Genomic DNA, 27,023 nt, shown 5'->3' on the forward strand with positions numbered 1-27,023 from the left:
GATAATACACAACTTGCTATCTTGTGTTGTTTTTTTTTTAAAGCAATTTATCATTCCTCTAATGAAGATTTTACTTACTTTCTAATGACTAAAGGAAGTCTAGACATCACACTGATGCAATGCAGACCGTCCAGTCCATAGCAGATCAAAGAACACCAAGTGGTTTTAGCCAATTACTGAGTCAGTAGGTGTCAGTGTCTGCCCTTCCCCACATACGCATTCTTTTGATGCTCGTACTGATTCACTGCAGGGAAGGGACCATACTCCTCACCTCTTAGAGGGCAACTCCATTTTGTCCATGTGCCAGAAATTAGTTTCCAGCAATACATCAACTCCACTTAAACCTATCCTCTCCGAGCCAGGTTTCACACTTTCCAAGAGGACTACCTCACACAAGACGTTTCCCCCTCAACGGCCCCAGTTTTACAAGAGGAATTTGTAGATACGCGAGAACATCTGCATCGGTAACAGGTTTTCTGCTAGTTTAGCTATAGCTCCAGGGATGAGCATTTTCTCATAAATGCTGTCTTTCCATACAAGGCCAGTTACAACAGGAATACTAAATTAGAATAGCAATGACTCTTAAGTCCACATCCTTACCTGTTTGCACAGTCTACACCAGGAGTAAGTAAGAATGGTGTGCTGGTACCCAGGGACCGGGGAGTCCAGCTCCTTTAACACAATTTGCACACAGCCTTGCCCATGAACAAAGCGGCGAATGTGGTGCACCATTGGTGTCTCACAGAACATGCTGGGGCATTGATAGGAAGGCCTTACAGAGAGAAATGGAAACACTTATGAATGATCATATGCTAGGCACTACTGAAGAACTGATTCAACATATCACGCCTTTTAATATCATGGTACTATTTACCTTTACTGTAAAAGTTTCCTAAGCCTTTAGCAAAGGCTGTTTCTGCAAAGCAAATTGTACTTATTTAGAAATAGCATGTAGGGAAGTTCCCTTGCTAGCAATGTCTGCATAGGTCCCAAAAGCAGTGACAGGATACTGGTTGCTATCACAATCTTTTTACAATTAATCACTTTCTACCAATATATTCCATGTAGTCCACAAAATATGGATCAAACACCTGGAAGTGCTTGGCACCAAATTGGAAGACCACTCTGGCAGTGTACCAGAGCAAAGGCTACTGAGGACAAAGATGTGCCAAAGAGCCTTCAAAATGATAACCTTTCAGCTGCTGAAGAAAGAGATGAGCAAAATACTGCTATGTATCCGAAAAACCCATGACCTTTCTTTGGATGAGTTTCTTTTAGGAAAGAGAGACTGACCTCAGAAAAATAAAAGCTGAACTGTTTAGGTACCAAATCATAATAGGAACTCTTCAAAAACAGAAAGAGCCTAGAAGAGCCCAGATCATGGCAGGGGTGGGGGGGGGGAAGAAAGAAAAGAATTTTAATTCCTGAAACTATGGAGATTGAGAAGCATTCACTGCAGCACACACTAGCTAGTCTACAGAGTGAAACAAGAACTTAAAGTGGGCAGCTAAGCTCCTCCTCATTGATCAGCACAAGGAGAAACACTTGTTTGGTCTTCTCTGGAGGAACATTAAGAGCATTTTGCTACTGCAAGCGGCCAATGGAGAGAACAGAGTAATCTTGTCTTTTGAGAAGCCACAGGCTACCCATCCAGCTTCACAGCCTGCTGGGACTGTATGCGGTTCTGGCAGTACTGGTTATTACTGAAATTTAACGACTTGCCCATCTGTCAGATGAAATAAATTACACAGTACTTTACCAGGGCTAAAAGTGTTCTGGACCATTTGTATTAGCCACCCTGCAAATATGACAAAGCCTTACTTTGACAGTCAGACAACACTAAAGGAGTAGGTTTTTTTCCAGAACTTTTATGAGGGTTCAAATAGGAACCTCAGAAAGTTGTGATTAGGACAGTTGCTTGTCTTGAAAAACAGCCATTTGGAATACATGCTCAGACTCTTAACTAGGCCCCTTAGAGCCCTAATTGCTACAAGAACGTGCTCAGTGAACACATTTGTCTTTATGAACTCATAAGTCTTGTTCCGTAATCTGTTCCACTCCCTCATTAAAGGAAATAAGAGGGACAGGGCTGAAGGGGGAAAGCAGTGGATGTATTTGCTTGTAAGAAGTGAGCATGAGTAAGCGTATTCTTAAACCCAATTCCTGTTTCACTACAGCATAATAATAAAGCAAAGGGAGTAACAGATTTAAGTGGTAACCTCTACTGGGACACAACCAGCTCTGCAGACTTGCATGCTATTCTTGTAAGTGCACAGGAAGTAGAGTCTATGAAGACGGCAACAGGTCAGCTTCACATACCTATCAAAAGCTTTTCTTTTGCTTAGAATGAGATTTAGAATAAGTTCCTCCTTACCTGAAACAGTAGCGCTCCAGGAAAATCCCTAGAGTCAGGTCATTCTTCCCATAGAATTCCATGGTCACAATCCTAAAGCAGAGAAAAAAATGCTTTAAGAGGGTGGTTGCTGCCCTTGTTAGCTGTGCAACATCCTCTAGGTGCACAGATCTGCACCGTTACTGGCTTGTTTTCAGCCCTGTATTCCTTCAAAGGTTTTTTCCCCCCTCTTCATTACCCTTCCCAGATCCCTGCTGTCAAGTTTGCTAATAATGAGATCAGAGTCCTACTAGAATAACTTTAAACTTGACGCTTAGAAGTTGAATACAATTCAACTGCACTTTTGAAGATTACTTTCAAGAATATCTAGGTACAGAAGTCTAGACAGCGTGAAGCCTCAAACACTGACATTTAAACACTTACAGAAAGGGTACATCCAGAAGATGAGAAAAGCCTTCATAAAACCTTATTCTTCTAGAAGATTTAATAGTAACTTGTTTTCTCAGAACCTGAGGTGACCAGGCCACTTAAAATGTGTAAGTATCGGTTTGTGTCACAATTCAGACATCTCTAATATTAATAATTTACATCCTCTTATTGCTGCTATTTAGTGACCTTATCATCACCTTCTTTGGTTCATTCCTAAGCTTTTACAGGAAGTCTAGACCTTTCCCTGCAAGAGGGTCCTTTCACTTGAGCTAGATGATGAAACACCAACACCTGCCCTGTTTAGCAGGGCTAGAAGCATGTCATAAATTGCACACAATTAACAAATTACAGCCCCCTAAACTGAAAATACAGTTAAAGCCCTTAACACTGCTGAATATAATATAAGAAAGATAGCAATACATTCAAATGCCACTCTCGGATAACACAATCTAGAAGTACTCTGACATTCTCTCAAGGCTTATTTTTGGGCTTGGACATTCTTCTGTGTTTACATACGCTAACTCTTCCCCACAGGACTGCATGCAGTGCCCTCCCCACAAATACATTACTCTGTAGTGGAAGGATCAACTAAAGCATTCTGTTTTAGGAATTTACGCCTTGGGGATTACAAAGGCTATGGGACGCTGCACTGGATCTACCTGATCGGGCAAGACAGAGTTCTTTTGGCAACAGTTCCTGTTACAGGATGCGCACAACCTACCAAGGAGTCCTCAAAGAAATACCGCTATGAGGCGAGCGCTGACCTTGACTTAGGAAAACAGATGGCAACTATACAAGCTGTAGAGGAGTAGTTTTCATACCAGGGGCTAACACAGGCACTTGGAGCATTGCTGGACTGAGCAGAAGAGCTACTGAAGAGAACACAGAGCCTCTGATGGTTTACTGGACTCAGGCAATCCACCTGGTAGAGAGAAAACAACTCATTTACTGGTTACAGACACCTCCATCCACACACAACTCCTGATGACTAAATTCTATTCTAGTAGTTTTATTTAGATGAATCTCTGCTTGCTCCTTTTGTACAGATTAACCTTCCATTATCTCTGAGCTTCAGGTAGACTTGTACCACGTATAATTGCCAACTGACATTTTTAGAACAGCGTTAACTAATATGTATAATAAAACCAATGCACACACCTCTTTCTGTGGAAAGGAAGCTAAAGGAAACAGAAAACAACAAAAGCCAGGAGAAAAACATCCAGAGTCTCCAAAGCACTGTACAGTTTAGGACATCTTGGAGCCAAAACTCTGCCAATACATTATACCTCAATTACTCATCCAGGCCATAGAAAGACTTCCAACTTTCTGTCTGCTGTGAAGAGAGTCACCTCGTTGCTGCTGGAAAGGAGCTGCTTCCCCTTCCACACCCTACACAACTATGAAGTTACCAAATACTTTCCTTTGATCACTGAATAAATTTAAAACAGCATCAACCAGTCTGATCCAGAGCAAGGGCTAGTCTTACGGTTGGTAAGATCATGGCCTGTGAAGCTACAGAGGTTTATGTTTAATCACCAATTAAAAACTGGCTTCTGTTCATGAACTTGGGGGCCGACTGGCTCAGGGACCAAAATGTTTGACTATTTCAAGAGATCCGTTCTGCTACTCTTGTTCATAGACGTTCTTCCTGAACAACTTCCAGATCAGGCTAGTCCCAAAATCCTTCTCCTCAGATACAAGTTAGTTGCTTTCATGGCAGTTTCCCAAAACTTCAAATATTTTGATTACAAGCACATACTGCCATGCTTTGAAATTTCAAAGAAGATTCTTCTCCCTCCATTATGAGATTCTCACATTTCTTCAGATCGCTTGAACTTTTACGAACAGTCAAATACTTCAAGGTAATCGTAGCCTACTGCTATTTCCATGACTTTAAGCCCTCTGAACATGAAAGTATTACACTTTCAGAAACCACCAATACGAGCAGCAAGAAAGCTAAGTTTTCTCCCCCTTCATCGACGCATTTTCAGAAATCAGTCACGTACAGGTGAGTAGAACAGGCAACGTAATACACTGATTCTTGGCTGACTTTGTGCATTTCTTAGATAGTTGTCTCAAAACCTCGTCCCTTCTCGGGGAAATTTTGTAGTCAGTCTCTTGCTCTGCTTTCTTATATCCCCATAGTCCCTGGTTATATTGACTTGTTTCAGTGCCCAGAACACTGCAATCCAAAATTCAGGTTTGGCCCAGTCAAAAAAAAAAAAAAAAAAAAAGAAACCCAACAAACCAACTCTGATTTAACATTTAATATATACACCTTCTATGTTACCAGGAGAAACTAGTGTAATCTAGGTTTTCAGTAACATAGCTTTGAATCCTACCTTATGAGACCATGAGGATTCACTCTGAGCCAGTCCCTTCTCTTCTTCTTCAATTTTGCACCCAGTTTTTCCAGTAGGGACACTAGACACATCCTTACTTTGGGCAAAGGGATCTGTGCTTTTCTGTAGTATCCTCCCTCCTCTGGCCCGATAGTCAGCCAGCATTCTGGCTAAGCTCTGGCTATCACTTAGATGTTCTGCTATTCTAGTATTAACCAATTCGTGAGAAGGTAAGATTTGTATAGCCTTGGCTTGGATACTCCCATTCATCCCTTGTAGTCCAGAGAGATCCCGCAATAATTGTCTCTTCCTTCTGCTCTCTAATTCCTTGTATTCCTTATTGAGGAGAGGAGACCAATAAACTTGCTCAGGGAAGTATTCCCGGGCAGGGCACCTCATGCCTTTTTCAGTCAAAAGAAATGGTTCACGGAACATCATTACAGGAGAAATACAGAGAATGATATCTTTCAACTCCTGCTTAAAAGCTGCAGAGTAAGTCTTCAGGCGATCCTCAGAAGAAGTTACCTCTTCTGTGACATATAAACCAGTATCATCCTGGAGAGGGTCTCTAAAGACTCTCATCTGACTCTTAGGCTCCTGCAGATCATTTGCCTGCTGAAGAGGCTCCAGTGTCTGGCTATCCAGAGTGACCAAGTGCTGGTCCATGCCATGGACCGGCAGCAGGGATGTTTCAGGTATTGCAGGAGGTACAGAGTTGAACACTGGAAATGGTGACTCCACTTTGTGGTGCTCTTGCTGTTTTGAGGACGCCATTTCCAGTTGGCTGTTCTCTTGGTCACCTCTCTCAAATAAACCTCTTTGTTCAAGCAAGCTGACCTCATCAGAGGACACTGACTCAGAGATTATAGGCAGCTTTTCAGAGGACAGTTCAATGTCTCTGACTGCTGTGCTGAAGTCCTCGCCATTGAAGAGATTCTGTTTTTCATTTTCATCTCCTGGTTCCTCAATAAGGGAGTGAAAGGAGGTGTTTTTGGTTAGAGTAGGGGGCATGGCAAACTCATCCATAAGGAAAGAGATTTCCAGCTGGGAATGATAAGCCACACAGACCATGAAGATCAAGATCTCCTTCACACGGGCCAGCTCATACTCTGCAGCACCACACAACTTGATAGTGCACCCCAGGTGCTGGGGACACCCTTCAAAGAACATCAGGGTTTTTGTCTGATCTAGAAGAAACAAAAAACCAACATAGCAGTTAGGATGACAACTACAGTTAACTTGCCCTTAGGTATCTCACACGCTGAAGAGACTGTAACAGAGACTAAGAGCAAGTAACATTGGTAGCACAATCCAGTTGCAGAAATTCACATCACTACTGAAATAACTTATTTTCACAAGCAAAACAAGCATTTGCTATAAATCTTCTCCAGTTTCGTAAAACAAATCATAAAGTCCAAGCAAAGGCCACATGGAACAGCATATTTTAAGATCACTTTAGACTCTGCAGCAGTGAAGCAAAAGAATCACTACCCTCCTGGGCATGTTTGCTCACCCTTTCAAGTGAAAAGCCTACAAGATTTTGAGCACAATTTAAAGGCTGAAGGGGGCATGGGGAAGCAGAAGGGGAAGAGATGCAAAGACTGCATCTCCACAAAGATTTGCACTAACAGCATTTATGTGTGCCAGCACCACTGGTAATGTGTCAAGCAGCATTTCCTCCTTCTTCCTTTGGAGACTTCCACCGCCTAAAGGGGGTTACACAGAAGGGGGAACTCGTTTTCTCAAAGGTGCACAACGACTGCACAAGGGGCAGTGTGCACAAATTGGAACAAGGCAAATTTTTATTGGATGCATTAAGGTTGGACCAGATGATCTTTCGAGGTCCCTTCCAACCCATGCTGTTCTATGATTCTCTGTTTCTATGTAGAAAAATTCTTTATGCTGAGGATTGTTAAATAACTGAACAGGTGCCCAGACAGGCTATGAAATCTCCGTTCTGCAACATTTTCAACAGTTGGCTGACAAAGCCCTGAGAAATCTGATCCTGCACTGAAACTAATCCTTCCTGTTTTGAACAGGAAGCTGGGCTAGACAAACTCCAGGGTGGTGGGAAGACAAAAAAAAAAAAAAAAAACAGTTTGTAAGGAAGAAGCCAGCCTAATTAAAGTCTAGTGTGTCTCATCTTAGTAAGATCATGCTTTTGTATCCACAGCCAGTTCACTGTAATTCCAAGATGTAACACAAGAAAAATGAGTAGGAAGGATACTACTTGAACACACAAAGCACCCAACAGTTTAGATCCAGCTAAGAGAAGCAAAGCATTTATCCTTTCACGCACACAAGCTAAGACACATCAAACTTTACTCACCATTGGGCAACTGAAAAATTTGCATGTAAAATTTATGACAGGTTCCCAAGCGTGGTTTGGTCAACAGTTGATCCATTGACATCACTAAGTCTCCCTGGGTCATTCGACTTACCCGGTCTAACACTTGCTGAAAAAAAAAAAAATGGAAATAACAGTAAGAATCTACAAAGAGGTTACTACCATCCTTAGCTTGCTCTTAAAAAAAACAAACAAACAACAAAAACACACAAATCACCACAAAACAAAAAAAAAATGCCAGCATGATTGAGGAAACCTCTCACTGAGACACAAGCTCTGGGTTAAACCCAGTCACAAACACACACCCACAATATACACCCACAATCTTAGAAAAGCAGTTGGGTAAACATTTCTGATGAAAGGCAAGACTGTGCCCTTCCTTGGAGATATCTGAATCTGTTCAAGTGAAAAGAGTTCCAGGAGGTACAGTGGAGTCAGCATAGCGCTAGCTATCAGGAGCTCAGCCAACTCCCACAGCCCCTCTCTGTTTGGCTGTCTGTGCCATGCCTCACGGGGACAGAGAGGCTCTCGGGAGATCACTGAGGACCCACGCAGAATTTGTTAACCAGGAGTCAGAGTTAACTAGAACAAAGCCAGGGTACAAGGACCTACCAAGCAAGGACACAGCAGAGTAGCTGTGAAGAGCTGAGGAAAATAGCTGAGCTTTAGGTTTGCTGTCTTGCTTTCTTGGAATAGAAGTACTGTTAAAAAAGACTCCAGGTTTAGTTAAAGAAGAAAATAAGACAACTCTGCTTTCTCCAGGGAGCTTGCTAAAAGGAGAGATTACAGAGAACCACCCACAAAGCCCAGTCTGACTGACAGAAAATGCTCACCGGCTTGACATTGATGACCAGAGTGATACCGTGCTCTAAGAGCATGTCCTGAGCAATTCGGGACACAGTCTTCTCAACAAGGACCAAATTAGGCCTGACATCAACTATCCGTTGTACGTAGTTCTTCAAGAATTCCCTTTCCTGCAGACAGGAACAAAGTATGGCAGTTAACTACTGCAAACCCATCTGAAAAAACACACTTAAGTGTTTCCCACAAAACAGGTAAACCAGCTATCCCAAAAGTACGATCAGTTGCCTGTTGTCCAACATTTCCCCACCCCCGCAGCACAACACCCAATTTATCAGTAATTTGTTATATGTACTAATTGCGCATGAGGATATAGTCCAATGACAGTCTGAAGTAAGAGACCTGCAGCAGAATCCAAATGTATATATATATGCACCTTACATGGAAAAAGGCTTTATTTTCAAAAGGTGCTAGAATTGGAGCATCCTAAACCAAAGCTGTTTGCAATACTGTGTTCTCCACCTTCAGAGACATACTAATGTTGAGTGCTGGCACCCAGAGACACTTTATTCATGAAAATTACACCAGTGCTCTACGCCTTTACAGATTTATAAATACTTAAAGGGTGGGTGTCAGGAGGATGGGACCAGGCTCTTTTCAGTGGTGCCCAGGGACAGGACAAGAGGTAATGGGCACAAACTTGAGCACAGGAAGTTCCACCTAAACATGAGGAGGAACTTCTTTACTTTGAGGGTGGCAGAGCACTGGAACAGACTGCCCAGAGAGGTGGTGGAGTCTCCGTCTCTGGAGACATTCAAAACCCACCTGGATGCGTTCCTGTGCAACCTGCTCTAGGTGACCCTGATCTGGCAGGGGGGTTGGACTAGATGATCTCCAGAGGTCCCTTCCAACCCTATGATTCTATGATCTGCACACAGAGCCTCAGTCCCTAAATCTGTACTTGAGGACAGTGCTTCTGGAGTGGGATTCCAAACACTGCGCACTGCAAAATTGCTCTTCTAACTATGCCCACCTTCTCACTCCATCTCCCTATCCCCCACACACTTTTATTACCATGCATAGAAAGAGAAAGCAGGGTTGCAACTCTATCAGAACTAAATGCCTACACTGCTAGAGGGAGGATACGGCTTCCCAAGCCAGGTATTCTCAATTGTGTTAATGCAGCTCACAACAGTCAGGTTTTAAAAGTTCTGTGCAAGAGAAAGATACCCCTTGCCAGCTCCTTAGAACACAAACATTCACGTCAGCGTAGCAAAGAAAGCTTTTGCCAGACACTAAACTTTTCAGTTGAACTACTATTTCTGTAGTATTTTCTGTCTGATAGGACGTTAATGCAGGTACACAAATAGTTATGATCATGTTCTGAAGCAGACACTGACACAATCGGAGACCAGTATTTAGAAAGTATAGTAGATACTTCAACATCATTCAGACAAAGGATAAATCTCAGTTTAAGCTTTTACTAGAAAACCAACTCACTAGGCTGAGACAGGTGTTATTGCTAAAGCTTTTATACCTGTAATCCTGTCAATTAATCACCAATCAGACGTGATCCCAAATGCATATGATAAAGAAATAGTCAAATACAGAAACAAACATTATGGCCCAAGCTCAGTAGGGCACCAAATACCCTTGTTATGAGTATCCTGGCAAACACCTGAAGACTGACTCTCAGACAGGAATGCAGTGTGTTAAAGAAACGGTCTATCCATTTCAGCGTTTTCATACTTAAGGCACCTCAGGGGCTCACAGGGGGAGGGCACCTTTTCCAAAGTGACATTTTTAGTTCATCACTTCATTAGGTTGGTTGTTGTCCCATTTTTTCAAGCCTGACTAGAAATAAAATGGGTGCAACCTAATGCAACTTTTCTAATACTTCTTCACATACCTAAACCACGACGCTAGTTCTGACCTTCTGAACTCCACATGCCTTATACAGCATATATCATTAAAAACGTCTCTTCTAAAATGCTGCATTTAAGTGTGAGGATCATAAGATCACTCTCAGTACAGCTAAATGGATGACAAAAACCCTCAGCACAAGACTACAGGTTTGTCCTGTATTTACTGCAGCAGTTTTCTTAGCTAGCTGCCAGAAGAGGAAATTTTTCTCTTTCCTATGCAATCCCATTCACTCAACTCCACCTTACACACTGGAAAAAAAAAATCATATGTGCACTAATAATCATTTTGTTTGAATCACTAGACCTCAGGCAATTTTAACCAAGAACAAAAGCATGCTCTCACCTGAAGAACTATAGGGTCTATGCAGGTAAACTTTGTTTCTTCTCGATAGAGGTACTCAATTGAGCACTTCAGCAGAAGAATTTTGGGATTTTTTAAGCAAGAGTTCATCTACAGAAGACACAAAAATAGTTAAAACAAAAATACAAACACCTCGAAGGGAAAAAGTACAAGAAAAAAAGACAGAGTTGCCACGATTGATTTTTGGGTTTTCTCCCCAAAGGGTGTCTCAGCTATGCCCCCCCTGCAGACCCAACTACACATTCTTCCTCTTCTGAAGATCTTACACAGAGTTGTTGGTATTTCACAGCTACTGTCCAGTAAGAGTGCAATGCTAGATGTTTTACAGTCACTCCCAAGAACCCCAGAGTCTTGATACACTTTGGAGCCTCCACCCAGATCACTTCTCTCTTGATCTCCTGTCTTATGACAATATAGTAAAGCGAGCCTTTAAATAAGTCAGAACCACAAATGCCTTTTTTTAGCTAAAACTTGGGGTAATTATTAGATGCCTTCTGGGGTGGTAGGGGTGGAAAGGATGTTTTTCTATACATGCATGAGGAAAGCTTCCACCCCTAGAATCTCTGGGCTAAAAGAAAACAGCTTGGAAAAATAAATGCTTTAAAAGCCATTCTTGTTTAAGGTCTCAAACTAGAGAGAGCTCGCAGACTTCCTGAGTGGCAAGAAAAGCTTCACAACACAAAAAAGGAAGTCACAGCACACTTGGTTCCTCAGCATGCACTACAGCCAGCACTTAATCAATCAAACCTGCATTACCTTTTTGTGTGCAACATTCTTCGTGCAAACAAATCCATTCACCACCATGGAGTCAAATTTCTTTCCACCAGGGATCTAATAAAGCAAAGAACGGTTTTAGAACTGTCATACACTCCCATAACTCCTCATGCAGTAAACGTAACAGGTAGAATACCTACTGTAGCTTATGTGCAAGCTACACAATTAATCAATTATCAGATGAAAGATCAGATACAGTCATGCTGGACACACAATTCTTCTCTAAAGTCTGGCAAACTAAGGACAATATGAAAATAAGTACTAAGTTCCAGGATCTCTATGCCCTCCCAACAGATGCATATTTGTTAAGCTGGGTACATTCTGGAACATAATAAGGGAACCTAACTTCTATAGGCCATGGGGAGCACACGCGAAAAAAATGAGAAAACCAAGCAAACATCTACCTACTATTTGAAAACTTCAAACACTTGATTGGTGTGCCTCCAGTCACAACCCATCACAGCAGTAATAAACAACATGAAATGGGTTTCTGAATAACAGGTTTCAGAGAACATTTCATCAGCGTGTGAAAACGGCAGACAGCTATGAAAAGCTTTCACCTCTGAGTATCTGCTCTTTGAACTGGAGTTTCAGGAGAGGCAGCAATAACTGATGTTGCCTGAAGAGATGCCACAGACCTACCACCAGAACTGTAAGGCTCTCCTCACATCTTATATGGCTTCCAAACAAAAGAGGCCTTCTGAGGTGAATTTTGCCAAAGAAAAAATAAGCCCAAGCTTTGATCCTCAGTCACACTAGCTCCTTGGATGTTAGTTTCACATCAGCCTCTCAGAAGAAACTCTGCATGCCACAACTCCAGCCTTACAGTTCAACAGTGTCAACACTGGGCCATCTGGCAGAACTAGACGCACCATTCCATAACAATTAAGTTTTCCTCTTGAAGAAAGTCGTTGTACTTGGCATGGGAGGAGTTCCATCCTCCATAATGGATAGTTATACAGCAACGGATTGCTACACAGACTCCTGCAAGCTACTTGTCCAGCATTCAGTCCATCTCCAACCCAAGCACAAAACAAGCAGAAACCAAAAAAGGAAGCAAGTCATTACAGAGGTGTTGCCCTTTGCTACCTTCTGCAACCTACAGCCTGAAAGAAGATGTCAGCTCCAGGGTATTAAAGCACCTTTCACAGGATGTAAAGGTCCTTCTGTGCAACTTTTTCTAGAACCGCACCTTATCCAAAGGCCACGCTGGCCAGTTACACCACTGAATATGCTGGGGGCAGTGGGAACAGGACTCTTCTCTTCAAACAAGGGGTGCTGCCAGAAACTACAACCTTTTGTTTCTCCACATGCACTGTCTGAAACTCACTTTTTTGATGTGGACAAACTGGCGGATATCCATGTCATCATCTCTGTTCTTGACATCAGGCCGTACAGTTTGAACTACCTGGCAGACCACAGGTACAATGATATCCCTCCAGGAGAGTGACAGGGACTCATTGTACAGAAGCTGCTGAAGCAGTGCCATCATGTGGTTGTGATTAGCAGACCTGGAAAAAAGGCGAAACAAATAGATTTCTTGTGAGAAAAATACAGAGCAGTGATTAGTTGAAATCCCATTTAGAAGTAAATTTCTTAACATTTACGGTGCAGGAAGACCTCTGAAGAAACAGCTGCCTAGAACGTTCTACAGTCAACTCTGGTCCTGTACTTCAATATATAAAAGTCACAGGGGGGAAAAAAAGCAATCAAAAGATACTGTAAAAATGCTGTTTTCTTAATGCAGATTAGTCCCTTGTATTGTCCACTGTAGATCAAGTTCCACTGAAAGTTGTTAGAATATAGGGGCTTCAGGAATTTTTACTCAAGATATGCAAATTCCATTTTCTACATGTTTCTTACAGCAGCCTTTCCATGGCTTGTTTCTCCCCATTCTCTTCTCTCAATAGATCCAGATTGCTGTGGTGCCAGCCTAGAGGCGTGAAAAACAGTTCTTTGGACTTCTCCTCCACCCTTCTGTTGAATAACGACTCTGCAAGAGACAAAAAAAAATCTGTGTTAATATAAGGTCACAGTTGAATGCCTGTGTCTTTCTGAAAGGCTACTTTGAAAAGGAAAGAAATTACTAAGATATAGTCTAAGCCTCTTGAAATACTGAGTTTCAGCTAGACATCACAGTAACATGATGCAGCAACCAGTACTGAGTATAACAGTGGTGAGTGTACAATGGTAAAGTGAGCTACTAAGATTCTTCTACTGCTAGTATATAGCAGAACGTTTTCTCTTCTGGAATTGAATCGTTATCAAGTTTGTTGAGACAAGGAAAAAAAAAAATCTTACTCCTCAGTTTTGCCTATAAATAAGCAGCAAAATCCAAATATTGTGTATGTTCATAATACATAGTCTAATGCCTTTTAGAATTCGAACATTGGTCAAAGGCACTGATTTGATCCACAAAAAGCTCCTGATTTGAAGACATCTATGTATAGGTGGTATTAAAAGATCTAGTTATTTCATTCAGGCTGCAGCATAAGTATCAAAAATATCTTTGTAAAGGCCTTGTTTCACACATCTCCCAAACATATTTTAAAGAAATGCTGTGCTACCAATTCATATGTCAGACTTTTGAACCTTTATGTGACTTGCAGCCCCAGTCCCACACAGCACCTCTTTGCTGCTCAGGTGCAGAGGGAGCTGTCAGGTCACAGCATTTAATACTACAGAATGCTCAAGGATCTTCTGTCAAGAAAGTGGCTCAAGCTTTTTAAAAGATCTCAGCACATCTTCTCACCTCCATCCACCTAAACCATCGCATACCCAGGTATCTCCCTGCTACAATAAACACGATGACAATGAAGAATGTACCCACTGAATACAACTTTTTTAATCCTAAATGACAGTATGAACTATAGCCCTTTCTGATTTTGGAAGGAGAAAGCATGTTTCAACAGGAAAAGAGAGTCCTCACGTGGAGGGAGCCTGTCACCTTCAATGACTATATTTTGTAGTAACTCCTTAGAACTGTACTCTGGCAGTATACCAAGATTAGAGGTTATTTCAGCACAGTTTTCTGTGCTTTGAAAGAGCTACTAGGTTATTTCCCACACAGGTGTTATGATACTATAGAGGGAAGTTAAAAACTTCCCCATTCTCATAATGGCTGACTATAAGTAATTTATGCTAGTACTGTACAAATTTTCATCAGCAAGTATGTAAGCCTTCAGAGTTCAAGCTTAAAACTCCTCAGAGCTCATGATACAACAGCAAAATCCTTATACAATAGTAACCTGAGCAGGACTACTGAAAAAAAGACTTTTTAAAAACAACAATTAATTTCTTCCAGATGCTCCATACCCAAAATTAGCTGTGTAGAGGATTAAGAGAAGTTACATTGGGTTTTCCCCTTTTCTTTCTCCTGCAAAAGCTCAGTTAAAAACTAAGCGTCAGTTTAATCAAAGACTTTATTTTTCTGACTGCACAGACGCTTGGGTTTCCTTCTTGTTTCCTTCTCTTAGGAGCTCACCAAAATCAACACCATTAACTGGGAGAAAAAAGCTAACAAGTGCACCTTGACACAAATATTGGAAGGGTTTTAAACCTCACAACTGCAGCTAATGGCCTTTCATTTCAGAAGTAGAAGTGGTGGTGATGACAGGAAACCCAGGAAGACTTAAGAGATGAAGCTTTAAGCTACTCTATAGAAACAGTACAATTAATCACATCACATCTCCATTTGCTTGCACGGAAAGTTAAAATCAGTGTCTGTTACACAAGTTTGTGGGTGGGGAAGTTGTGAACAGACTTGCCACTTACACTTACAAAAAGAAGAGAGTAAAAGCTTTTTCCTTTGAGTGCTTTTGAATTAAGAAGTCTGAGAAGTGAAAGAAATTTAAGCTTGAAAGTGCATTCAAAAAAGTTAGAGTACAGTTTATGTATCAGTTTTGCCACAAACAAGTTTAGATTTACTGTCAAATAAATGTTTCTAAAGGGTCAACGCTGTATTAAAATATTAAAACTGCACAACAGCAACATTTGAAGTTTCTCCTTACCTTTAATAAAAGCATCACTTATAGAGAACATCTGCTGCCCTCCGTTTTCAGGATTCAAGTACTCTGAAAGAAAAGAGAAGAGGGAGATAGGCGGAGACAAAAAAATGACAGGTTACACTGGTGCGCCCATATAATTACAATGTACACGCCCACACCAGAAGAAGCAGCATTACTCATCTAAGTGTTTAGTCACCAATTTAGCAACAGCTCGATGAGTGGTCAAGACAAGAATATCCTCTCATTCTTGTTCTATCAAAAACTTCTAAGATGACAAGAAAACAGTACTTATTACTGTGAAGAAACAAAACAAACAAAGTAGACACGAGCAAAGACTGAACTAAAAAGAGTTTGCTTTTCCAACTGACCCACGCTGCGCTTTTCTAGATCTGAATACAAATGTGTTAAGCTGAGAGCAGACACCATGGGAATGTCCAGACAGGGAACAGCCTCCTCTGCTCTAAAAATGCAGCTTCAGAAGCCATTTTGCTCTCAGACTCCAATGAAGTATCTCAGACTGAGGGAGAGACCAGCTATAAGATTTATCTTACACAGTGAAGGAAACCAAAAACAGTCTGCCTCTCCAGAGCTAGAAGTCTAAAGTCTAAAACAGTTTACAGTGTTTTAAGTAATCCAAGCTGACAGAGATGAACTCCCAGCAACAAAGGAATGCAAGAGTTATATATCACTTCACATATGGGAAACAGGATGAAGCTCCACCTCCTACACTTGTTTAGCTTGCTAGATTTTGACCTCTCATGCAGGCTGGCTGCCTACAAAAAGTTTGTTTTCTCCAGAGGCCATTAGCTTGTTATGCCTTTAGTTGGTCCCCTGCTTCTACAAAAAGGGATTGTACAGTGGGAAAAACAAAAGCAATACCCCAATTACTTATACAGCATGATGATCCAAAGTCCAACGCTAGCCCTTTATCACCTTTCCTGAGAATGGTCCTGACCTACTGCCACAAACAGAACGCAAAGCCAGGCAGCTTTCAGACACCAACACAAAGCAACAGAAAGATGACAGGACACAAGCAATCACAGGTCTCTGAACAGCAACACTCAGGAGACCCCTTACATACCACTAGTTTAAAAATCTGAGCCTGTCTGCAGTTGACCAGTGTGCAGATACTCAATAAGTGATCAATGTACCAAAGAGAAGTTGCAAGCCTCCCTTGCAGCTTGGTGGTGATTTGCAGATTCCCTTCATCTGTTGCTTAGATGAAGTGTTTAGCATTACAAGCAACCTACTGCTTGATTGAATGCTGAAGGTAAGCCAGCTTTTTTCACCCACAGCCTCACAGACTACCTAGAGAAAGTCATGTCATGCTGTACCTACACAAGAGCATTTACACTAGCACATCCATCCCATGCCACCTTGCAACAGCCTCAGGGCTGCAGCTCTTACTGTGAACACTCAAATTATGTCTGACATATATCCCTGACTGGCATGGCAAGGCAGGAGTTAACTCCACATGAAATCTAACCTTAGTTATGCTCTGAACAAAAACACAGGTGGCAGCTCCGAACTAGGAAGTCTTCTCTTCAGTACAGCTTCACCTCCTATAGCTTCGCTTCCCATTGTGCTCCAGGGGAAGTTCCTGACAAGGTAAGATACCATGCCTCTTCCTAAACTGGACAGATAACACACCCATAGGTGTGAGTTTGAGATGGTGAGAGTGGCTAACACACATTTTGTACCTCACATCATCCCTATATGCATCACGCTCCACAGAACGCTGGATGGGGAGGAGGTTCCTGTAGCATATTTTGTAGCCTCATCTGCAAGCAGTTAGCTATCAAGAGACTATCTTACCAGCTCCCCCAAACAGCTCAGCAAAACAAAACAACAAAGTAAAAAACCGAAAAACACCGCTCCAGAACATACAAGTTCCTAAGCCTGGCATTCAGGGGCATCATCAGAAGCAAATACCACAATGCACACAGAAATTCACAGGTCTCCAGTGGAAACCAGCAGATTTTATACACCTTACAGATTTCTCTGGTTAAACATCAAAACAGACTGGCCAGCAACTACAGCTTTTCCTCTAGATACACAAATAAGGCTACATCCACAGATACCCACTGAAAACTGAGGCGCACCTTCTCAAAAGAAGGTGCACTAAACAGGCTCCTGGCAACAGCACACTAAGCCTTGGCAAGCAATGGTGATAAGGAACTGTGTTGTGGTTACTCGATCCTCTTCTCTTTCCCCCTCCTAACTAGATGCAGGCATCAAAAACTAACTACCCAAAATACCTGCTATCAAGATCAAGGATATCTGGCTGCAAAGACATTTAGAAAATAAAGTTTCCCATATTGATAACTGTATGTCTTTAAAAAACAGCAAATAAAACCCAAATTTAAAATAAGTCACTTAATCTCTTCTCTCAATTTAAATGCACAAAACAATCTTATTTGTTTCCCATTTTGATACACGCTATAAAGTACCATTGTCTTCAGGCAGATGATACTATAAGTGAGTCACTATACTCATTTGTAAGATACTACATGCCAGCTAACTTGGAGTCACTAGAATTTCATGGAAACACACCAGACATTAGTCAGCCTGTAACATCACAAGAAATCCTGCCGTCAGACTCGGCCAATATACAGACCACTCTGTTCTAAAACACAGTACATCACAGGCCGTTGCTTCAAAGCAGCTGACCTCTGTGACTAGTGGAAATTGCATATCCTGTAATCATTTGAAGAAACCCACTAACCGCTTAGATCAAAGTTGACCTGCACTTCCAGCACTGATGTTTTGTCCTGTTAGTCCTTCCCCAATGACTGTAATTTACACAGTTGTGAGGAAGTTGAGTTACTAGCCTCAAAAGGTAGGTGTGATCTTCAGTTTTACTTCATTATTTCACAGAAAATTAAGTCACTGTCATCCAGTCTAAGGAAAGACAGTTCCAGTGAAATCAAGCCAAATAACACGTGTCCATAATGGTCACAGCAAAGTTACTGACCCCTGACAGCAACAAACACACCACACCGCTGACTGACTACAGTACTCTGTTCTTAAAATAACCATGTCCTATTTTATGTAGAAGCTTAACTATCTAAAGTCTTGGCTGTCTAATCATTGTAGTACTCTATAACACCCTGGAAGGCATCTTTCATTGAATATAGCCAGGATTAATCAGGAACACAGGGCCAAAGTCTTTGCACTCCACCTTTAATATTTCCAGAACCAAGTTTTAGAAGTCATTCCATTTCACTACTCTAGGCACTACAGTATGCACTGTAGCATTTTGTCCCACCTAATTTTTGAAGGCCTTGAGTAACAACATCTAAGTAGCTACAAAATTTCAGTCACTCTATTGCAAAGAAGCAGGTCTTGCTATTCATGGTGCTGTCATTCATTTTAACTAGTTGCTCCCTGGTTTGGCCTTTCCTCTAGAGACTCTCATGCCGGTAAACAAAAAGAGATGTACAGTAAATCCTCTGTATTTGCAGAGGATACAGATTTTTCAAAAAACTGCAGGATAATACCTACCTTTCCACAGTGCACTTTAATGATGCACAACTCCACCCTGTACCCGTTCTGGACGTATTACTGATACTTTCCCCTCAAGGGAAATCCATTCTATTTAAAGTAATTGTTCCAAGTTTTCTACTATGAATTACACTCCTACAGAATAACCTGCTTAAGAGACCACACATTTCAGGAAAAGGTAACAAACATCAGTCAGCAGAGATTCACAAAAGACAGCAGAGTGCTGCCAACGTATATAATTCAAAGGCAGAAGTCTCTCTCTCCTTTCAAGTCCCCTCATGACTTGCCTTTTCTGCTGATCTTCTTTGAGCTCTCCATCATCAAAATCTGTCTCATAAGAGCTTCAGTTCTGGCTATAAGAAGCCTTGATTTGGTCAACAGCTTTCGAGAGAGGCAGGCTCTCTTACGTTTCCCCTTCATCATGTACTGTTTTTTGTATAAGGAGATAAAGACTCAGATATATCTGAAGCCAGGACTATCACTCTACAAGCCTTACAACGCTGACCAGAGCCAAACTGACTACTGCCTGTTTTTCTGCCGACACACGCTGATTAAGATCAATCTGCTACAGCTGTAAATTCATAGGACACTGCAGCACACCTGGGCCTATTTCAAGCTCACTTAATCCAGCATCCCTCCCTCCTAAAGGGAATTCATTGATATATTCTCCCTCTCCACACCTTTCTTTCTCTGTAGATGCATTAGCTTTTAATTTTATTAGGGCATGAGCTGGAAACAACCATCCCCATCCCTGGAAGTGTTCAAGGCCAGGCTGGATGAGGCTTTGAGCAGCCTGGTCTAGTGGGAGGTGTCCCTGCCCATGGCAGGGGGGTTGGAACTAGATGATCTTTAAGGTCCCTTCTAACCTGAACCATTCTATGACTCTATAAATAACGAGATGGTGTCAGCAGTGCTGACAACCAGTCCCTACCGTTGAGTCATCTGATATCAACTCAAATTCCAAATCTGCCCTGATCCTCTCTTTGGGGGAAAAATAAGCAGTTAGATTTCCCTTCTTCTAGACATATTCTTAGTAAATAACAAAAGGTGACTACAATAGGCACTGATAAACACACCCTCTAATTTGCCTCACTCACTCTCCCATGTCTAGCATACCCTGAAAGTCAGCTGTGACTAGTTCTCACCCCTCACTCTCTTCAGTGACCCTTTCACAGTTTCAGAACATGCAATCTGTATGCAAGCATGAGTCTTGCATTCTGATTCACAACAAGAGAAGATACCTGTTAGACTTTAATAAAGGGATTAATTCATTAGGAGGAGTCCAAATTATTTAACACTGGATCATCTTTTAAAGTTGGAAATACTGAAGGGGTGGGGTGAAACAATAATTAAGAATAAGAAACTCCTTAGAAGCAGGCAAAGATAGAAGTCTACAAAGCTGATGTAACCTTAGGTAAGGAAGCAGAGCAAAGACATCAATTGCCACCCAGCATGTAAAGCAACTAAAATATACTAGACTCAAGCCAGTGGCAAGCCCTGGTTTCAGTCAGCCCTCGTCCAATTTGGAGAATGCAGTTGTCAACAGGCAGGCACATTATTTTTTTCCATAAGGATCTTGCTTAGAGTTTTTCAATTTAGTACTTATTTAGGAGGAAAAAAAAAAACCTTCCAAAAGAAGTCTTCGACACTGAGTATTTGATTCCTTCCTGCTTCGCTTAAGTGGGTGTTTTCTTTTGAACAAATGTTACATATATGGATTAAGTTAGGCCTTATTGCTCATCAGTGAGATTCTTCTGTCAAATGTAGGCTTACTAAGGTACAGTCAGAAGTCAGCACAGAGCTATTCCAAGTTAATTTTGTTTGTTTGTTGTTTGGTGGTTTTTTTTTCTTGCTTGCTTTTCCAGTTTAATCTCAAACTGTAGAGACACATATCAAACTGGTTTATCCACGGACTATTTCTCCACCCCAGTTAGACAGAAACTGTCTATGTGGATCTGCCCCATTATGGATGGACAGGAGACTTTGCTTCAACTGCAAAGAGAAAGTCACAGGGGAAGTTACACACTCTGCAGAGAAGGTGTTTCAACAGTTCTACTGAGCCTCCTCAGAGGTGAGCACATCAAAACTGCAAGCCAGTGCCAGCTAAACATGGTATTTCCCCCTCTGTAAGACAGCTACAAAAGTAGTGTCCAAACAGGTCAGTATTGTTAGGGCCCAGCTCTCCATCATGTGCAACTCCAGCTGGTGACTACCTCATACCTTTTTGGTCGGCAGGGTGAGGGGGCACATGTGGGTACTTGGAGTGCTTCTTGATATGGAAGTTCACGTTGTCCAGCTCCACGTTCAGGCTGATGGAGGCGGCTGAATCACTGTCCATTGTGGACTGGAAGCTGCTGACTGAAGTGCGCTTGCTAGGGCTGGCGGAGTCTTTTAGTATTGGATAAGGGGGAAGATACAGGGAGGAGAAGGGTTCAAATGGGTATCATGAGGGTGGGTATTGGAGAGGAGAAAAATTGTCTTTAATACATAAAGACCAGTGTGCAATAGTACAGGAATACAGTATTTTCATAGTTCTAATCTTATCTTCATGTGTGCATGCTGACATATTGGGCATTCTTTAGTGCATTACTACAGGGCCCAAATCAAACAGAAGTCTGCCTGAGAAACAGAAGGCAGCAATTTACATGCTTCTCCTCCATTGGAAGTATGAAGCTCTACCAGGTCCACTAAATACAAAATACTGTATCCATCGTAAGAAACAGGAGGACCAGCTAGGTTATAGTTTGCTTAGATCCTTACAGCCCCATGCACACACACACAAACACATACACACATAAAGCAAGACATGGTTAAACTACTATGTCCTGAAGGACTGGGGATAACAGGGAGAAGGTAGAGTGAGGACAAGACTCAGGTGAAACTCACTGGCTAAGTTATCTTCTCCTTCATCAGCAATCTGCTCTGTGTCACTGTCATCAAACTTGATGTCTTTGAACCAGGACGGCTCAGAGTGCCCCTCTACAGAGTTCACAGAGTCACTGTCTGGAGATGGGGTTTCTGAGAACTCTGTGCTCTAGATGACAAGGAAGAAAAAAAGGTGTTAAAGAGCAGCTCTGCTGAAATATTAAGCAGTCTTATAAAGCAGCCTGCTACAAATGCAGATCAGACATTTTAAAAATCAGAGGATACTCTCAGTGGGCTGAGCCAGGTTAGTCATAGAGCCACCCCCCTTGGCATGAAATAGGAACTCTTTGGCACAGGAAACAAGTATTTCTTTACACTTCCCACATTGCTTCGTCTCTGCCTCCTCCCCACAAATTGTGACTAAGTGGCACTAAACAAGTTTATTCTACTGCACATTTTCTGTCACCACATCCAGCTAAGCAGTTTTGAATGCTTCCTATCCCCAGCCAAGGTGGGTGATGACCGTATCCTTTGCCCAGAAACCAGCACATGCAGCTTTTGGTGGAGGCTAATTCTAAGTTACTGGAGCAATTCTGGGACTGACCAAAGCAGCTTTAAGAGTTTCACTCACAAGTCGGGCTCTAGCTGGGGCTATTGTGTCAAAGCAAAGCATGGCTAGAGTGCCAGAGAACCTGGAGAGCATCTAAGCAATTTCCATCAGGTACCCTGATGCCTCCAGTCACCTCAAGAGGCAGTTCTCACTATCATTCCTTTGGCTACAGTGAGTGCAGCAAGCAACTGAGTCAACAACACTGTTTCTCCTGACACTTGTTCATGATAAATGAGATTAGACAGTGTTTTCAGCAAATGAGAACAAGAATAGGCTTTAAACCTTGAGTAAGTCCCTTACAAATAGTTACAAACAGGGATCCACAAGCACTTGCTAGATAAGGGCAAACTTAACTGCACTGTCTCAGTTTGCTAGTAACTAGCTGAGATGCCAGGTGAAGCCCAGAGCAATCTCAGTGGACAATCAGTGACTATGGCCAAGAGCCAAAATGCACGAGGAAGACAAGATGCTAATGGCCGCAACCTTTCTGACTGAGGTCCATTGGACAGCTGAACCATTGTTTATTGTGAGAAGCTACAGAACATGGAAGATTCTCAGCTGAGTGTTTTCAGTTAACAGAGGCTACAGCGATATCTTGTTCAAATTAAAAAAAAAAAAAAAAAAAATCCAAACACTCAGGCCAGTGACTGCTCTTACCCCTCAGCAAGTTCAACTGCAATGAAATGCAGTAGGATAGCATCTCTGGTCACTGGCTTCCTGCCTCCCCCTCAGCTAGCCAGTCCTATTTGGGAGGCATGACAAAGACTCCCTCTCAATCTTGTCTCATGTGGCTGAGGTACTGAATTCTTTTTAACTGCCATCAGTGGAGATCAGAAGAAGGTTACTAATACAATATATAAGAAGATCTAACACTGTATATCTAAAATATCCATTCTCTGGAAGTTTTTAAAGAAAGAATTTTGAAACAGAAGACCATTATTGTGTCTCAATCACCAGTAATAGCACACCGATACTAGATTCTGCACACGACAGCCAGCTGCCACAAGCACAGACTGTGCCATTCCAAGGCCTCCATGGAAGATGTTTACCATGAGAGGCACTAGCCTAGATTAGAGACCCTTTCCTCCACATCAGGCAGCACTACATGTAACACCTCATCCTCCACAGAGGACAGCCCTGAAGCTTTCTGGGCAAATGTAGCTTCCTCAGGCTTTAAACCACTAAGGAAAAAGGCCTGGACCCCAATTCTCTGTACAGGAGAGATGATTTACAAAGCCTACAACGACTGCTAGAGAACAATATTAGAAAAGATTCTAGTCCACAGCCAAACCCCAAGAACCATAGTTTTCCCACTCCTTTTACCTGTAACGGTCTGTAGAGAGCATACTCATCTCTGAAGAGCTGATCATGATGACTGACACATTCTAGCCAGCGTCCATCAACCAATGCTTGTCCTATTGCAATGGCTTGGACCCTGGAGGTTTAATAATAGAGATTGTTTTCTAAGTCTAGCTCTAAACACACATGGTTTATGGTACAAGCATGCTACAGAAGGAAAGAGTTATTTGCTACGCGCTATTTGACTTGTCACAATCAGACACTACTTAAAATATTGTGGAGAGACAGCAGAGTGTGCTGTTTCAAAGTACAGAGCTAGATGGAAGAGACTGCCAGTACCCTAAACTCATCTGAGGTCTCCAACAGACGATTAAGACATATTGTTTGTGCTCCTCCAATATTTTTAGCTTGAGTTATACACACTGAGCATCTCTGATGAGTGAGGGCTGTTGCTCTACACTTAAGAACCATCTCAGTTTTATCCCCCTCTCGCATAGTTTTATACACCAGATTCTTTATACTCACTTAACAAGGTTAAGGGCTTGCCATCCCCACCAAAAATTTAGCTGTCAGACACTATCAGTGATCTCTGATCCCAGGGTCTGACTTGCCCTTCGGAGTATCGTTAAACATTTTTAGACAGTCTTTGTAACACACTCACTGTTCTCTAAATGTTTGAGTGATACTTGCCCCGTAGGCTGCCTCCCACACCACCTCCCAAACCAGTCAGCTTCCTGTGGCGTTTTGTGTCACACAGAGTCAGAACCCTACCTGCTTTGGTAGGCAGTAGAGAGATCTGAATTTTCTTTCTCATCTCCTTGCAAAAGGGTCTATCTCTGCAGTCTAGGATACTCTGTATCAAATAAAACTCACAACCTCCTGTCACAGAGACACCTGCTGTCCTAAAGCATCAGGGTTACCTTGTGGTTATGTGCCCGTTTCGGATGAGCCAGTTGACCAGCTCTTTTCCCACAATGCAGTTGGGATGTGTCCGCAGCCAGTAGCGATGGTCTTGAAACTCCATCCCACTGTTGTGATGGCAGATCTTCTTCCACAGATCTTTCAGCTGGACTGAGTCCTGGACAGGGAGATGTGCAAGTTACTTACTAGTCTGACCTTAGCACTGATTTCAAGGGCATCAACCTGGGTCCTCAGATCAGCTTCTAGATCAAAAGCCCTCCACAAACAGGCATAAAATCTAAGCCATTCTGTACAGCCTATGTGAAAGTGCAAACAGAAACAGCAAACAGACAAGACATCAGCTCCTCATACCCTTCCTTTTATTTAGTAAGTTGAGAATAAGGGACAAACTAAGTGGGTACCCTCAGAGTTAAGAGGGTTTTGTTTTTAACGTGGCAAGACTTTGTACTGCCTATAAGATACTTATGTCCTCACTACTGCCCTCTTGCACCCTATTCTCAAATTCAGGTGGTGTGTGTAAATATAGAGGACAACGGAAACTCATCCTTTGGAAGAGGGTTTTTCTGTATAACTTGTGCTTAACCTAGGCTTTGTGAAACACACTACTCCATTATCAAGCCCAGATATAAAGCACACTGACACAGCAATGCACACTGCTATATTCAAGTTCTGGGACACCATTTCTTATTGAGGATTCCTTTTTTATTGTTCAGGATCAAGCCTTTTTAGACACTGCTAGCTTTGGCTACTAAGCAAAAAAGGTGTGTACTCCTCTCAACTCAATTATTTCTGAGTATGTGGATCTCTTTCCCCTCCCCACTTGGAACACTTCATCATATACCTCAAAATTATTTTGGGGCCTGTTAAGCATGTGTGCCAACTCTTGTGTAGGCTACACTCCATCCATACCAGACTGTCCCTCTGCACCTGTCCCCTTCTGCTTTCCCATATGCACCCTGGCTTGGCACAGCACAATCCACTGTTGCAGAGTGGAAACTAGGACCTGGGAGTAGGTTGAGAGAGAAACAGAGCACCCCAAGAGGTGGGGAACAGGCACTGCAGCTCACTTCCTCAAATGCCTCAGCCATTCTGCTTTTGCGTAACACAGGAAAAAAAAAAATAAAAGCTTTAATTAAATTTTAACTGGTTTCAGCTTTCCAGTTAACTGCCAGACCCACATTGTTGCACTTTCCCAAGGGTGCCCTGACATCCAAGAGTTTTGCTCCACTTCTGTTACTGGACTGGCTTTCTGCTTTTATTTCCAGCAGTGGCTGTCCTGGTATTATCCTAAAAGCAATGTCAGCAGCTCCCTTTCCCTACCAGCTATGGAGTCAAATGGATCAGTGACAGAACATGTCATAGGACCACAGGATTTGATGCAACTGGTGATTCCACAGTTCAGCTGCCTTGTAGTTTACCCTGAACTCACATGGTGAATTCAGTAAACTGGACAAACTAGCAGAACACAACAAATCCTTTTAACTCAAGGATTTTGACCTCTAGTTCAGAGAAGTGTGTGCTTACCCCAGTGTACGTACATCCTCCCCTACCTTTTATTTCATGAGCAAAGTTCATTAGTCTTCTGAATGGAATATGTTAAGCTTTAAATTAACTCCTGATATAGACTCAGCTTCACATGCTAAGGGCATTAAATAAACAGTAGAAATTCATGGAAAATCCTACATTAATTGACACTGCATCTTCTGCTCTTACATGAGCAGAAGCAATACCACCAATTTTCTTCTGCCCCAGGGAAAGAAACAGACAAAAAAATTTAAACAGTGTGAAGCTGAAGTGCACTGGCACTTGATCATCTTGGTCCAAGTTGCATTCATAGCATTTTAAATTTTATTTTTCCTTCATTAACACACACACACAGGGCATGGTGGTGTAAAGACGTTCCTTAAAAACATTTCTCCCTCACATAGTTAACCATTTACAGAGCACCCTGGAAAGGAGTTGTGCAACAGAACAGGAACTAAAGTGTTTCTGCACCCTCAGGAATACTCGTATGCATTTTGCTGACAGCGGACAAATACCTGACAACACAGAAATAGCCTTCCTCATTTCAAATTGGCAATGCGGAGCAATCTTGAATCTTTTAATGTGTGAAAAACACTTCCTGTCCCTCAAAGAAAAGAAACACTGTTTTCTACTGAATAGCGTACAGTAACTGCCATCTGCAACACTGCCTCTACGGGGAGGGGATAATAGGATTACACAGAACACTGTTGCACATTGATTTTTCTTCGAACAAGCACGTCACGACAACATTCTACAAAATGTTATATTTATTCTGCAAACATGGGGAGGGGCCAAGTTATGTTTTGGCCCAATGAGCTGTAGCAGCTTTAACTCATTCATCATGGTGTAACCATTTTGAAGCAACCCTTTAAAGTTCCCAATTATGTGGCCTACGAAAGGGAAAATCTAAACTTGGAGAAATACAGAATCAGGTCATTGGTTTACAGGTACAGCCATGACA

At 42.0% G+C, this 27,023-nt stretch overlaps 1 protein-coding gene across 9 annotated transcripts in view; it reads right to left on the reverse strand.

Moving 5' to 3' along the window:
- Positions 1–27,023, reverse strand: part of PIKFYVE (phosphoinositide kinase, FYVE-type zinc finger containing) — a 69,663-nt gene that overhangs the window by 20,425 nt on the left and 22,215 nt on the right. For 8 of the 9 annotated variants that reach the window (XM_063341591.1, XM_063341589.1, XM_063341594.1 and 5 more), the window contains 15 exons: positions 24,538–24,695; positions 23,642–23,753; positions 21,730–21,877; positions 21,064–21,231; positions 15,343–15,405; positions 13,196–13,325; positions 12,663–12,843; positions 11,315–11,389; positions 10,541–10,648; positions 8,305–8,445; positions 7,454–7,580; positions 5,125–6,311; positions 3,604–3,704; positions 2,375–2,446; positions 601–772 (listed from right to left, as the gene is read on the reverse strand). In XM_063341591.1, coding sequence (XP_063197661.1) covers positions 601–772; positions 2,375–2,446; positions 3,604–3,704; positions 5,125–6,311; positions 7,454–7,580; positions 8,305–8,445; positions 10,541–10,648; positions 11,315–11,389; positions 12,663–12,843; positions 13,196–13,325; positions 15,343–15,405; positions 21,064–21,231; positions 21,730–21,877; positions 23,642–23,753; positions 24,538–24,695 — 2,943 coding nt within the window. The remainder of the gene's footprint in view (positions 1–600; positions 773–2,374; positions 2,447–3,603; positions 3,705–5,124; positions 6,312–7,453; positions 7,581–8,304; positions 8,446–10,540; positions 10,649–11,314; positions 11,390–12,662; positions 12,844–13,195; positions 13,326–15,342; positions 15,406–21,063; positions 21,232–21,729; positions 21,878–23,641; positions 23,754–24,537; positions 24,696–27,023) is intronic. The other variant, XM_063341592.1, reaches the window with a different exon arrangement.

This window comes from Chroicocephalus ridibundus, chromosome 7 (assembly GCF_963924245.1).
Source record: "Chroicocephalus ridibundus chromosome 7, bChrRid1.1, whole genome shotgun sequence".
In the NCBI taxonomy this organism is placed as follows: domain Eukaryota; kingdom Metazoa; phylum Chordata; class Aves; order Charadriiformes; family Laridae; genus Chroicocephalus; species Chroicocephalus ridibundus.